General features: G+C 39.0%; 1 protein-coding gene across 2 annotated transcripts; it reads left to right on the forward strand.

The window, feature by feature from the left end:
* Nucleotides 1-480: 480 nt before the first annotated feature.
* prpf38a (pre-mRNA processing factor 38A) lies at nt 481-12,723 on the forward strand. 2 transcript variants are annotated; one of them, XM_085775257.1, is made up of 10 exons: nt 481-701; nt 3,133-3,292; nt 4,671-4,792; nt 6,604-6,689; nt 8,873-8,983; nt 9,790-9,896; nt 9,999-10,025; nt 10,112-10,203; nt 12,195-12,243; nt 12,402-12,723. In XM_085775257.1, the coding sequence occupies exons 1-10, from the start codon at nt 572-574 to the stop codon at nt 12,445-12,447; spliced, it is 930 nt and encodes a 309-aa protein (XP_085631383.1). In that variant the 5' UTR covers nt 481-571; the 3' UTR covers nt 12,448-12,723. The 2 variants fall into 2 exon arrangements, with proteins under 2 accessions (XP_085631383.1, XP_085631384.1); XM_085775258.1 differs by lacking the exon at nt 9,999-10,025 and having other exon boundaries at nt 9,790-9,923; nt 12,402-12,545.
* Nucleotides 12,724-12,803: the final 80 nt, after the last annotated feature.

The raw sequence follows: 12,803 nt of genomic DNA on the forward strand, positions 1-12,803 counted from the left end.
TGGAATGAGATTAATAGATTTATAGTTGCCTGTATATTCCTTATTTACCTTTCCCAGTCTTATACTATAAAAATGTTTTATTTAGTTGATATGAACACAGCTGTAAAAATGAGGATGCATTTTTTCTTATTAATTTGATTTTACTATTAGCTAAATTTCGCATTCACAAATGTAAATTCACTAGCAAAAAACCAAACTTCACTGTGTTTATGAAAGAAACAATTTCCCCCTCACAGAACAAAAAAGCGATCAAAACTCTGAGTGTATGCTGTTTTTCAAGATTACTTAATATAATTTGGATAAAATTCAATCGCTGATATACATTTTTTGTTTGATTCAACATATAATACAGACTCAAAATCATTTTTTAATTCGACTGAAAATAATGGGAATGATGGGAATGATGCCTAACATGCGGACTTGCAAACGCTTTTATTGCGAAGGGGCGACAACCCGGAAGTGCCGCCCGTCGCGTCATTTCCGGTAGCTGCTGTATCTTCTCGTAGCGGTTGCGTCCATGTTGGAGAAGAGAAGCTAAACGCTAATTCAGCTTCATTTTTCCAACTTTCCGATGGCGAACAGAACCGTAAAAGATGCCAACAGCATCCACGGCACCAACCCGCAGTATCTGGTGGAGAAAATCATCCGCACTCGGATCTACGAGTCTAAATACTGGAAGGAGGAGTGTTTCGGTCTGACGGGTAGGTAACTGTTAGCTAGCGTGTTAGCAGCTAATGTGGCTAACGAGGCTAATGCTAACTACACCAACAAACTGGTTTTTACTCTTATATTTTATTATTCTTTGACTTATTTATCCTGTCCGGTTTTTTCTTTTGCCCTTTTGCTTTTATCTTCATCCTGTAAAGTGCATATCTGGATGTAAAAAAGCCGTAAAGGCACAATAATTGTTTTACTGACTGATCAATGCATTAGATTATAACGTTAAGTTACCACATGATCAAATAAACTTAAACTCAGCAACAACTCAGTAATTTGATTCACTTTGGAATCGTAATATCTCAATAAGATAAAATAGAAAATAAACATTAAACATTACGTGTTGTTGCTTTTTAATAATTTAGTGGAGTAAAGTGTAACTTACACACGCTGTGTTTCTAAGTTGACCCGTGTAGCTAACACACTTTTCCCATTTAAATAGACTAATAACAACTTAATGTCAAGATCTCAATGTGTTAATATTAACCCAGAACTTTAAGAGGAGATCTTAAATCAACCTTTAATTCCAACATGTGAGTAATATAGCTATACAACACATGTAAAGAACTTAAGTCAATACAACTTTGCTTGTTTGAAAAGGAGGAAGAGGAGCATCAGCTTTAGTCCTACCCTTTTATTTTATTTTATTTTGTTTTATTTTATTGCTTTTATTTTTTAATTGTCTTTACTTACCGGTATTCCTTTTTATTTATTATCTATTGTAAAGCACTTTGGTTCACTGAAAGGGTTGTTGTAAAGGGCTGTATAAAGAAAACACCCTCCTCCACTTAGTACTTTAGTATTTGTTTAGACTACTTCCCGTGTGTCCTGATTTATTTAAAATGTTTTAATTACATACAACAACATAGTCACAATCCAAAATAAATAGAAAAATTAGTATATATAATATCTAATTCCTTCTGACAAGACCAGCAGATATTCACATTAGAGAAACTGGAATCATCATCACTGGAAATATCCAGTCTTCATTTTATTCATTTGTTTCTGCAGCTCAGATTCACACATTTAAATCTGTGATCAATACATCTTTTTAGATGTTAGATCAGTGTGGCTGTAGATGTGGTTTATTTTTTTTGCTTTTTCATTTCAGGCAACATATTTTATCCGTATGCTTTGTGCACTTTTATCCTTTCTCAGTGTTATTGGGGATAATTAATCTCCATCTTTGTGAGAACAGTTTGTGTCTTGTCTTCTTTCTTGCAATAACACAACTAGGGGTGTCACGATTCTCCAAATCCTCGATTCGATTTTAGGGTCACGATTCAATTCTCGATTTTTCTTTTTCTTTTTCTTACAGCACAGATGCCTATGCCATTTTCAGACTAGTCTAGTCTACGATCATTGGTTTTATTCATCAAATTTTGTACAGTAAATTACTTTTTTCAAAAGATGGGCTACATATAACAGGGATGCAAACAGCGCGCCGAAAAGCGAAACTCGCTTTTTTCATGACCAATTAGGTGACTTGTGTGAATCGTTCAGATCCGAAGAGTTTTTGTTTTGAGAGGGAGAGGGGGGGGGTCTCAGCGTCTCAGCTGGGGTCAGTAAAATGTTTCTCTAACAGGCTGACAGTGACAATCACGTGAAACTGAGGCGAACTCATTCATGGTTGTCTCTGATTACACTGATAACAGCCGACCTCCAATGTAGACGCGCGACATGCGCGCTCATTAAAGCGGCGCGTATCCGCGTGCAGTCGGTGCGACGGCGACGCCGTTTTCCCCCCGTGCATGTGGAGCTGTGCACTGCGGACATGCACGGTTCCCTACGTTGCTGTGTCAGGCAGGTGTTTAACGGAGCTCTGCCCCGTTTCAGAGGTGAAGGAAGCCCTAAGTGGAAACGTCGCCTCCGCGATGTAGAATGTGTTCAATTAAAGTGAAACTAACACATTGCAAAGGATTTTTTTTTTTTAAAGCATTTTTAATATAGAAATGTTGGCCTTCTGAAAACTATGTCCATCTATATGCACCCAATACTTGGTTGGGGTTGAACTACTGGAAATTGACTTTTCCATGATATTGTAATGTAATTATTTGTTAATGGTGAGCCCCCCCCCCCACGCCAGACAATTCCTCTCTTTTTTGGTCCTGACCCGTTTGCATCCCTGATATAAGTGATGCAATTTCCATAATGTATCACATTAGGCACTAATGGTCACATTTAAATAATTTATTTACAATATAAAGGTAACAATTTGACCAAGAATGCGCCCAAAAATCATGATCCAGGGGCCAAAATTGCGTCGATCCTCTCTTTGACTTCGATGCTCGAGACCATGACGTAATTTCGATCGATTTCGGTAAAAAATCGAAATCGTGACACCCCTAAACACAACGGTGACCATTAATAATAATACTAATAATAATAAAATGTGTGTTTTGTGTGAATGTGCAGCCGAGCTGGTGGTGGACAAAGCCATGGAGCTGAAGTACGTGGGAGGAGTTTACGGCGGGAACATCAAACCCACTCCCTTCCTCTGCCTCACGCTGAAGATGCTGCAGATTCAGCCGGAGAAAGACATCATCGTCGAGTTCATCAAGAACGAGGATTTCAAGTGAGTCGCTCAGTCACTACGCTGCTGCTGCTGCTGCTGCTGCTGCTGCTGCAACTTATCCGCTGGGTCTCATTCATGAAACGTGAGCAGAAGGAAACTGTGTGTAAACCAACCGCGTGCAGCTGGAAATTTACGTGGATTTCTGCGTTCATCAAACTTCTATTAGTGCCGATCTTTTCATAGCTCCTGACTGTGTGTAGTGCAGGGCTATTCAATTACAAATTCAGTGGGGCCAGATTTTAAAACCGAGACCTTAAACTGGGCCGGACATTTTCAGCGGTCAATAAGGAGGAGGTTATTACAAATGAGGGGCATTTTTAAAACCCAGCATTAGCTACTAAACAACTTACTAAACAAAAGAGAATAAGTCAATAAAAGTAGTAGTGATAGTAGTAGTAAAGATCTAGTTGTTAATGCTTTGAGTTGGAGGTTTCTTTAGGAACTAAAAGTTTCCTGAGGCCTAGCTACTGTCTGAGTTTCCACTGAGGTTTACAGCAGGGGGTTATGTAGCCTAAATCACTAAATGAAGCCTTTAGTCTTAAAATTAGGCCTAAAAATGAACACAGATTTTCTTCTCTAACATATTTTGATTGGTGAAAAACAAGGAGCAAAATGCTGTTTTGGGGAAAATTACTCTGGGAAAGTATTTGATTACAAATCATTCCTTTGAAAAGTAGCTATTGATTACTCCAATGCAAGCAGGCTAGTTGAAATTAAATTATTGGTTACTTCATTCCCTCAAAAAGAAAAACGTATTTCCCTCTGTTTTTGTTTTGTTTTATTTTTTTGGGTCAACCGCGAGCCGGGCCACTCGGACATTGGTTCGGGGCCGGATGTGGCCCGCGGGCCGCTAATTGAATAGCCCTGGTGTAGTGTTTATTTGTGTTCATTTAGAAATGCACATAAATACTGCTTGTCACTGTTGCAAAATTACAATTTTAATTCGTACTGCTCTCTGTTATGTTCACAATATGCAGATGCCTTTAACACTAGAGGTGGGAATTGATAAGAATTTACAGATTCTGATATTACTGTTTCCATTTCATGGTTTTCACACATCTGTATTTTTCTCACTAGTTATTGTTTTCATATAATGTTCATTTTTATATGCAGATCGCGAGTGAGCGAAAGAGAGAGAGAGTGACACGTAGCTACGAGCAAAACCTGGAACGAGTTGGTTAGAAATGAAGAGAGAGGAAAAACGCATCCCGCACACGACCACATTGTGTTCGCTTTTATGTGCAAATCTACACACAGATTTACTGTTTCATGAATGAGACCCGGTGTCTTTATGCTGCAACTTCTCCACTGAACGTCGAGGTTTAGTTTTATACCTGACATGAATCTCATCATCGTCATCTTCTCTCTGTTTGATCAGATACGTGCGTTTGCTGGGAGCCATGTACATGAGACTAACGGGAACTGCAGTGGATTGTTACAAATACCTGGAGCCTCTGTACAACGACTACAGGAAGATCAAGGGCCAGAACAGGAACGGAGGTGAGTCTAAACAACAACAAGCTTATTGTTTTGCTCCGAGTTTTCCCTGTTAACAGCAGGGATGCAAACAGCGCGCCGAAAAGCGAAACTCGCTTTTTTCATGACCAATTAGGTGACTTGTATGAATCGTTCAGATCCAAAGAGTTTTTGTTTTGGGGGGGGGGGGGTCTCAGCGTCTCAGCTGGGGTCAGTAAAGTGTTTTTCTAACAGGCTGACAGTGACAATCACGTGAAACTGAGACAAACTCATTCATGGTCTCTGATTATACTGGTAACAGCCGACCTCCAATGTAGACGCGCAACGTGCGCGCTCATTAAACCAGCACTAAGGAACTTTTCAACCTTCATAAAATATTTTCATAACTTTTGTGATGATACATCGACTTACAACAAGTTGAATGACACCTCTGTCATGGCCTGAGGGGGTCTGTATCATTATGGTCTGTATCTCTTTCTCTGGCACTAAGCAGCTTTGAGGAGCATGGTAGGAACCCTGCTCTCACTTAAGTTTCACTTTCACTTTCACGAGTCACAACAAGGAGGGAACAGGCAAAACAGCACTTTAGCAATGGATTATGTTTGTGTTTTCACTGTGAAATGATCCACTGGAAACAGAAACTTAGTTTTGATGTCTTCTGTTCATTTTAATGCAGGATATTTACAGGGCTTCACGCTAGTGCTCATGGGAAATGGAGTCTTCCTTCAGGCAAAACACTACCGCTTTGGTCCACAGGCGCCGCCAAACTCAACCAAAACTGAAAGTTCTTCAGTACTGCATTAAAGCGGCGCGTATCCGCGTGCAGTCGGTGCGACGGCGCCGCTGTTTTTCCCCCCGTGCACGTCCGTGGAGCTGTGCGCCGCGGACGTGCACGGTTCCCTACGTTGCTGTGTCAGGCAGGTGTTTCCACGGAGCTCTGCCCCGTTTCAGAGGTGAAGGAAGCCCTGAAGACGTCGCCTCCGCGATGTAGAATGTGTTCAATTAAAGTGAAACTAACACATTATTTAGGCCTATATGTCCATTACACACTGAATGAAACATCCCATGTCTTTATTTATTCAGTTTATTTTAATAGTAATAATTATGACTAACATTCAGTGAAGACCTAAAAATCAGTATCTCCAAAATGGAAATATTGCAAAGGAAATTTTTTTAAAGCATTTTTAATATAGAAATGTTGGCCTTCTGAAAACTATGTCCATCTATATGCACTCAATCCTTGGTTGGGGTTGAACTACTGGAAATTGACTTTTCCGTGACCCCCCCCCCCCGGGAAATTCCTCTCTTTTTTGGTCCTGACCCGTTTGCATCCCTGTTAAAAGGGTTTTCCATGGAGTTTTTCCTCAGTGGATGTGAGGGTCTAAGGACAGAGGATGTTGTTATGATGGGATGTAAAGCCCTTTGAGACAAACTGGTGGTGGTAAAAATGGGCTATACTAATAAAATTGCCTTGTCTTATTGTCTCAAACTCTTTTCCCTCTAAATATTTCATGACAGAAAGAGTTTAAACTAGTCCTGTCAACATTAACATGAGTATAACGGGTTAAAACAGTAAAGTCTGAGATGAACTCTGCTGTAGCTCTGTTACCTTTATTGTCCCAGCTGGATTATTATTCACCTTTTTAAGGATTGTTTCATGACAATTAACAAAAACATGTATAAAACAAGAATGTTATTTGTCCATTTGCTCAACTTTAAACCTGTGATGCTTCATGTGCTGAGTCAAATATATTGAAGGTAATAAAATGTTTAGTTATAAACAGGTGAGTAAGTTTAATCCAGTTAATGTTTCTCTCGACTGCTCTCTGTTTCAGAGTTTGAGTTGATGCACGTGGACGAGTTCATCGACGAGCTTCTCCACGCAGAGAGAGTGTGTGACGTCATCCTGCCCCGGCTGCAGGTACCTTCATGTCAGAAGTTTGAGAATGTGACACACAAATATTAATTTTCACAAAGTCTGCTGCCTCAGTTTTTATGACGCCCATAAAAAACTTAAGTTATAAGCAGAGAGGTTCGGCTGTTGTGAAGTAGAAAGTCAAGCCAGCACCAGGGGCAGTGCAGAGCTTAAAGTTAGCTATTTAGCTAATAGTTATCTGTTATGTTCAGTTCAGGGGCTTTTCATATGAAGGAATGAATGAATTTTATTTCTAACATGTCTAAAATGAAAAATAAATAATAGATAAAATATATATTAAAAAAAATAACAACAATATGAGTTCTAGAAAGTTCTAAAAAGGAGTAGTGGCCCACTAACTTAACATTTTAGAGGCGCAAACAAAAAATGTAGCTGTGCAAACCGTTAATCGACTTGCCGAGCAGATATTCACATTGGCCTGAAGCCGTAACGACGGATTCCATTTCTGTCGGCCTCCTCGCTTCCTGTTTTTAAATCTCTTTTAAAAACGCGTTTTTACTCCCTTGCTTTTAACTCACCTTCATTTTATTTTTATTTTTATTTTTATCTGTCATTCCATAAAAGCACTTGCAGTGAGCTGGTCTGTTCTTTTACTCTGCCCCTGGCCTTGTTTCCTTGCCTTTTCTTGCTTGTTTTTAAAGTGACTTTGTGTTTATGTCTTTTTCCTTAATCTTTTTTATGTCTCAATGTAAAGCACTTTGACTTCCCCTGTGGTTTTTTTTAAATGTGCTATATAAATAAAGTTGATTGATTGATTGATCGATATCACCAGTGTTAAAAGAAAAAGAAAAAAAGAGGCAAATTTGTTGGTTGCACATGTGCAAGTTAGTAGATGAAACATTTACTTGCAGAGTCTCAAGTAGTGTTAGTGGCAGAACGGCTCCACTAGGGGCAGAATGGAGCCCTGGGTTAGATACTATAACATCAACCTCCGACTAAAAGTCTGTCAATTATTCACCACTATTAAATTATTGGCCAGTGGCCAATTGGGAACTTCCCCTCAACCTCTGACGTGTCACAGTGAGACTTTATGAGACCTACGTGTTCCTACACCACACACACATTTTTTTTGCCGATATTTTTATTGATCGATCCGCTGACTACTGCGGAGAGCGATTGGAACGGATCACAGATCAACTGTGATCCGTTGCACCACTACTTAAAATATTAGGGATGCACCGATTGTGAAATTCTGGGCCGATGCCGATACCGTTGTTTAAAATAACAACTTGGCCGATGCCGATGTTTTTTCTTTTTGTTATTTATTCCGTCTTTGGTGCCACAGAAACATTACTGAACGATTTTAAAAGTCTTTCAGCTCTTCATCATATTATTATTTAATGAGCACAAATTCAATTAGACAAATTAATGAAACAAAAACAACCTTTAATGTCAATTTTTAGTTGACATAACCTTAAAACACTTACAGTGGTCTAGAGTTAGTAATAGAGTTGCTATGGTAAAAGTAGTTACCAGGAAAAGTAACTATAGCATTACTTTTTTTTTTTAATAAAATGCTCAAATATGTCAAATGACTTAGACTTCTCTCCCTAACCCTCTTTATCTGCAGTAACACAGAGACAGAATGATGAATGTTTTTTCTTTTCCAAATGGTTGATGAACTAAAAATAATCTGTATAATGTAGGCTACACTGAAAGAGGAACTAAGCAGGATTTCTCCCGTGGCTATGCTACATTTTAACCTCAATTAAAAAGCCCCAGAGTGATTGTTATCCGCGGATCACATGTGTGCCGAAGATATTGATCCGAACAGATCACAGATCAATGATGATCCGTTGCACCGCTAATATCTTTCTCCCCAAAAAAAAAGGAAAAAAGAAAGGTTCCTCCCGAGCACAGCTGTTCATGCGGCATTTAAACCAACATAAACATCGGCCACTGCCATCGGTGAATGTCATCTATTTTTTGCCGATGGCAGTTAACGAGCCGAACATCGGCCGACGTCGATGTTCGGCCGATGCGTCGGTGCATCCCTATAAAATATTTAGATTTCCTTTCTTTAAGTTTTATATTGAGTTGGTAAAACTTAAGTGTGTTGCAAATGTTACATGAACGCCCTTTAGTGGACACAGGATGTAGTAATAAGCTGGTATATGAGCTAAAAATAAATAAATAAACATTAAAGTGTGTGTGTGTGTGTGTTTTAGAAGAGACAAGTCCTGGAGGAGGCGGAGTTGTTGGACACGCGGATCAGCGCCCTGGAGGAAGACCTGGACGAGGTGGAGAGCAGCGAAGAGGAGGATGAGGAGGAGGAGAAGGTAGAGTGACCGTTGATGAGCGTCGCCTTGTGAAAACACAAACTCTTTATCACCGATACAAACTGACAGGTTTTCTATATCAATGGTTTTATCAAAGTGGGTCTGGGGACAACTGTTTCTGGAAATTTCACCACTTTTTTGTAGAATTTTTACGTCTTTCACTATAATTTTTTCGTTTAGAAATTCAAACCTTTAATAAAAAAATAATAATTTTTTGGGGGGGAGAAATTTACCAGTTTCTTCTTGAATTTTTTAAAACTTTATTTTTTTGAGAAATTGTACCACTTTTTAAATTATTTATTTTTTTAACCACATTTTTTTTCTTTACTTGTTTGAGAAATTTACCAGTTTCTTCTAGAATTTTTTCATTTTTTTGAGAAATTTTACCACTTTTTTTTTTTTTTTTGAGAATTTTAACTTTATTTTATTTTTTTGTTTAGAGATCTTACCACTTTTTTTCTAGAATTTCTTTATTTTATTTTTTTACTTTATTTTTTTGAGAATTTTTACCACTGTTAAAACATTTTTGGAGAAAGTTCACCAGTTTTTTCCAGAAATTTCTCTACAATGTTTCCAAAAATTCACGCCATTGGTCCTAATTTGAACGTACATTGACTAAAAGAGTAATGTACTTCAGTCTCAGAACAAATATCTGTGTATTTCTGATGTCTGTTTGCTTCAGAGTGTCCATGGTCCAGTTTGTATTAATTTAGGGGTCTTTGATGTAAATAAAGTTTGAGAACTGCTGTTCTATATTACACAGATACTTTAAAAAAAAAAAACCCTTTTGTTTTTCCTGCCTGCAGCCGGAGAGACTCCAAACCCCCGAACCTCACAGACGCAGTTACCGCGACAACGACAGACCTCGCCGCTCGCCGTCGCCTCGCTACAGACGCAGCCGCTCGCCCAGACGGTTTGTTACCTTAAGCTTCTTTCACATGTGAAGACAAAGTTATATTATATTATTATATATATTATAAGACACTAAATCAAATCCTTGTGTGTTGTTGTTCAGGAGGAGCAGATCTCCAAAGAGACGAAGGTAAGTTCTGCTTCACCATGGAAACCTGTAACTCCCTCTGATTGGTTGATTGATTGATTGATTGATCTTGTGTCATGCGTCCTCAGCCCGTCGCCACGGAGAGACCGCCACCGCAGCAAGAGCCCCCGACGACACCGCAGCCGGTCCAGAGACAGACGCCACCGCTCCAAATCCCCTGGTGAACAAGAGGGTTTTTGTTTTTATTTTATTTTACCTGTTGAACAGCAGCTGCACGATGCTCGAGGCATTTTAGATTTGGCCCATTGAAGGACCCGTAGGCTACTTGGCATTGGCTCGTCACGGTAGCACTAGAGCACTGTAACAGAGAGTAAGGACAGCATCGGTCCAATGGCAGCGCCTCCTGGTGGAGGAATATGTGACCTGATCCAGCAAAATGAGTCACAGTGACCCAAATTTCAAAATTGAGATTTTGGTATCAATAGAAAGAGGAGGAAATAAGCTTTAAAATGATCATACATTGGATAGTTTTTAAGATATGGCGATTTTAATTATGTTCTTCCACTCACTGCTTTCCATTGAAAACCTGAGAAAATTGCGTTCAAACAATTTAGAACGCAATGTCTAGAGTTGCACGATACCCACGGTAGCCACGGTACCCCGCGGTGCCAAAACGTAACGGTTCCTACTATACTAGAAATCCTACACGACGGTACTACCGTGGATTACTACTACGGCGCCAGTTTCCGCTACATAGCGGCCGCCTCTCCTCTCCTCCCGGCTTCTCACTGCATGCTACTCCCTTGTAAACAAATCCCACATGCACCCACTGCAACCTAACTACACAGCTGCTGAATGATTGGCTGTTTGCCTGTTACTGGTGATGTCCGGGGATATGATAGGCTGTTTCCGCACGCTGGGTCCGCCCGTCTGTTCTCTGATTGGCTGTTCGTGGTTCATGCCGGCAAGAACAGACTCCATGAAGACAGCTGAGACAGCTCCGGCCGCTTCGATAGAAACTCGCTTCAAAACAAACAACGAGCTAAAGTTTTGTCTCGCCCAGACGCGCACACGGCTTCACAAACACGAGACAACACATCACCACGGCTGAAGCACCGGGCGCGAGCGGCGAATCTGCCGCGGTGTCGTCGTCAGTGGCACTTAATTAATTTAGCTCTGTTTATTTTCTCATTGGCTAATATCAGGCTATATGCTCCGTGTACAGGCTGAGGAATAAAGAGTTAAAGGATGTCCAAGTATAAAGCACCTAGAAAATGCATAAAAATATAGTTTTCACAGGGAATCAGTTCCTGTTCATTGTATTCTGTCCTCTATGATTTATTATGTTAGAGAAGAAGCATTATTGTCAAATAGATTTTTTTTAAAAAGACAGTGGATTTGTTTTTATCCTAAGTTGATTATTTATATGTTAAACATAAATTAATGTGCAAGAGACTGAATGGTTATTTATTTTCAACCATATAAATTCTAACTTCATTTATTTGTTTTTATTGCTTATTTAAAAATATTTGTTTCAGTCTAATTCCTACTTCACCAGTATTATGTTTATCATGCATCAAACAACATTATAAGTAATTAATAAGTATTTATAACTTGTGCAAATACATTGCAGTTCATAAAAATAATATTAATAAAAAAAGGTTGCAGTATCGTGATATTACCCGGAACCGTGATACTTTGTCTGGTATAGTACCGTGGTTACTCATTTTGGTATCGTGACAACTCTAGCAATGTCTCTAATATATAATACTATATATTACATTTTGTAATAAACAAATTATAAGTGTAATTTGATATGACCAAGACACCTAAAAACAAAAACATCACACCACAGCCGTTTTCATCAATTTACCAGCAAGTAAATTAATCCAGGTGTGTCTGAGTCGTCACAATGGTCAGACACACCTGGATGAATCAGTTTGTCCAATAATGTAAGACAGGAAATAAAGGAGCTGCCTTAAATCCAGGAAGTGCTGGAGCTGTGCATAGAGCCCATTGATTAGTCATGCAATACAATTTTGTAATGTCCTAGAATTCAAATTCTTTATTTGGGTACCTTTAGCAGATATGAGATTAAAATGCGATTAATTAGATAAATTTTTTTAATTGCCTGATAGCCCTAGTATTTAATGATGATGGTGGTTTGGCTCTTATTTTGAAATCTTCTCCTTGGTTGTCGTTGTGAACCAGGTCACCACAGAAGCCACAGACATCGCAGCCACTCCAAGTCTCCAGAGAGGTGAGCGTCTTCTTCTTTCTGAGTAATAAAGTCTCGTTGCAGAGTCAGTTTTTTTTATGTACGAGTTTATTTTGGTGTTAAAAAATGAGGTTGTTCATTTGTTTTCTGACACTTTTTTTAAACTTCAACATCATTTTGTGTTTTTTTTACTTTCACAGGAGTTCGAAAAAGAGTCACAAGAAGAGTCGGCGAGGAAACGAATGAGCCCCGCCCCCCTTTCTCCTCTTTTATGTCTTTGTCTTTTTTATTATCTCACTCGAGCCCCGTTTTGTTTTCTGTTGTTTTTCAGCAGCAAGATTTTCAACTTTTTTAGATATTGTTTTTGCAAAATGTATAACTTCAACAAACCCAGCCGGAGAGAAATGCCCCCACAAAGTGTGTGTCTGTGTTTGCAGATAACAATCGGATAAAATATGTAAATCTAGAAAAATGAACTCTCCACCTGAGAGATGTCATAAAAATAAAGATCTTGATTCCTTAACGTCCTGTAACGTGTTATGTGATGCTGTTTTTCATAAGGGACTCTTACAAGGTAAAATGTCAAGTTTATAAGTTTAATC

This window comes from Trachurus japonicus, chromosome 4 (genome assembly GCF_045865225.1).
Source record: "Trachurus japonicus isolate A0001 chromosome 4, Traja_1.0".
Lineage (NCBI taxonomy): Eukaryota > Metazoa > Chordata > Actinopteri > Carangiformes > Carangidae > Trachurus > Trachurus japonicus.

What these genes read in the sequence shown, in the direction of transcription:
- prpf38a (XM_085775257.1), top strand. Translation starts at nt 572, where the DNA reads ATGGCGAACAGAACCGTAAAAGATGCCAACAGCATCCACGGCACCAAC. An exon ending in GGAGTGTTTCGGTCTGACGG is followed by an intron (nt 702 to 3,132) that starts GTAGGTAACTGT and finishes GTGAATGTGCAG; the next exon opens with CCGAGCTGGTGGTGGACAAA. An exon ending in TCATCCTGCCCCGGCTGCAG is followed by an intron (nt 6,690 to 8,872) that starts GTACCTTCATGT and finishes TGTGTGTTTTAG; the next exon opens with AAGAGACAAGTCCTGGAGGA.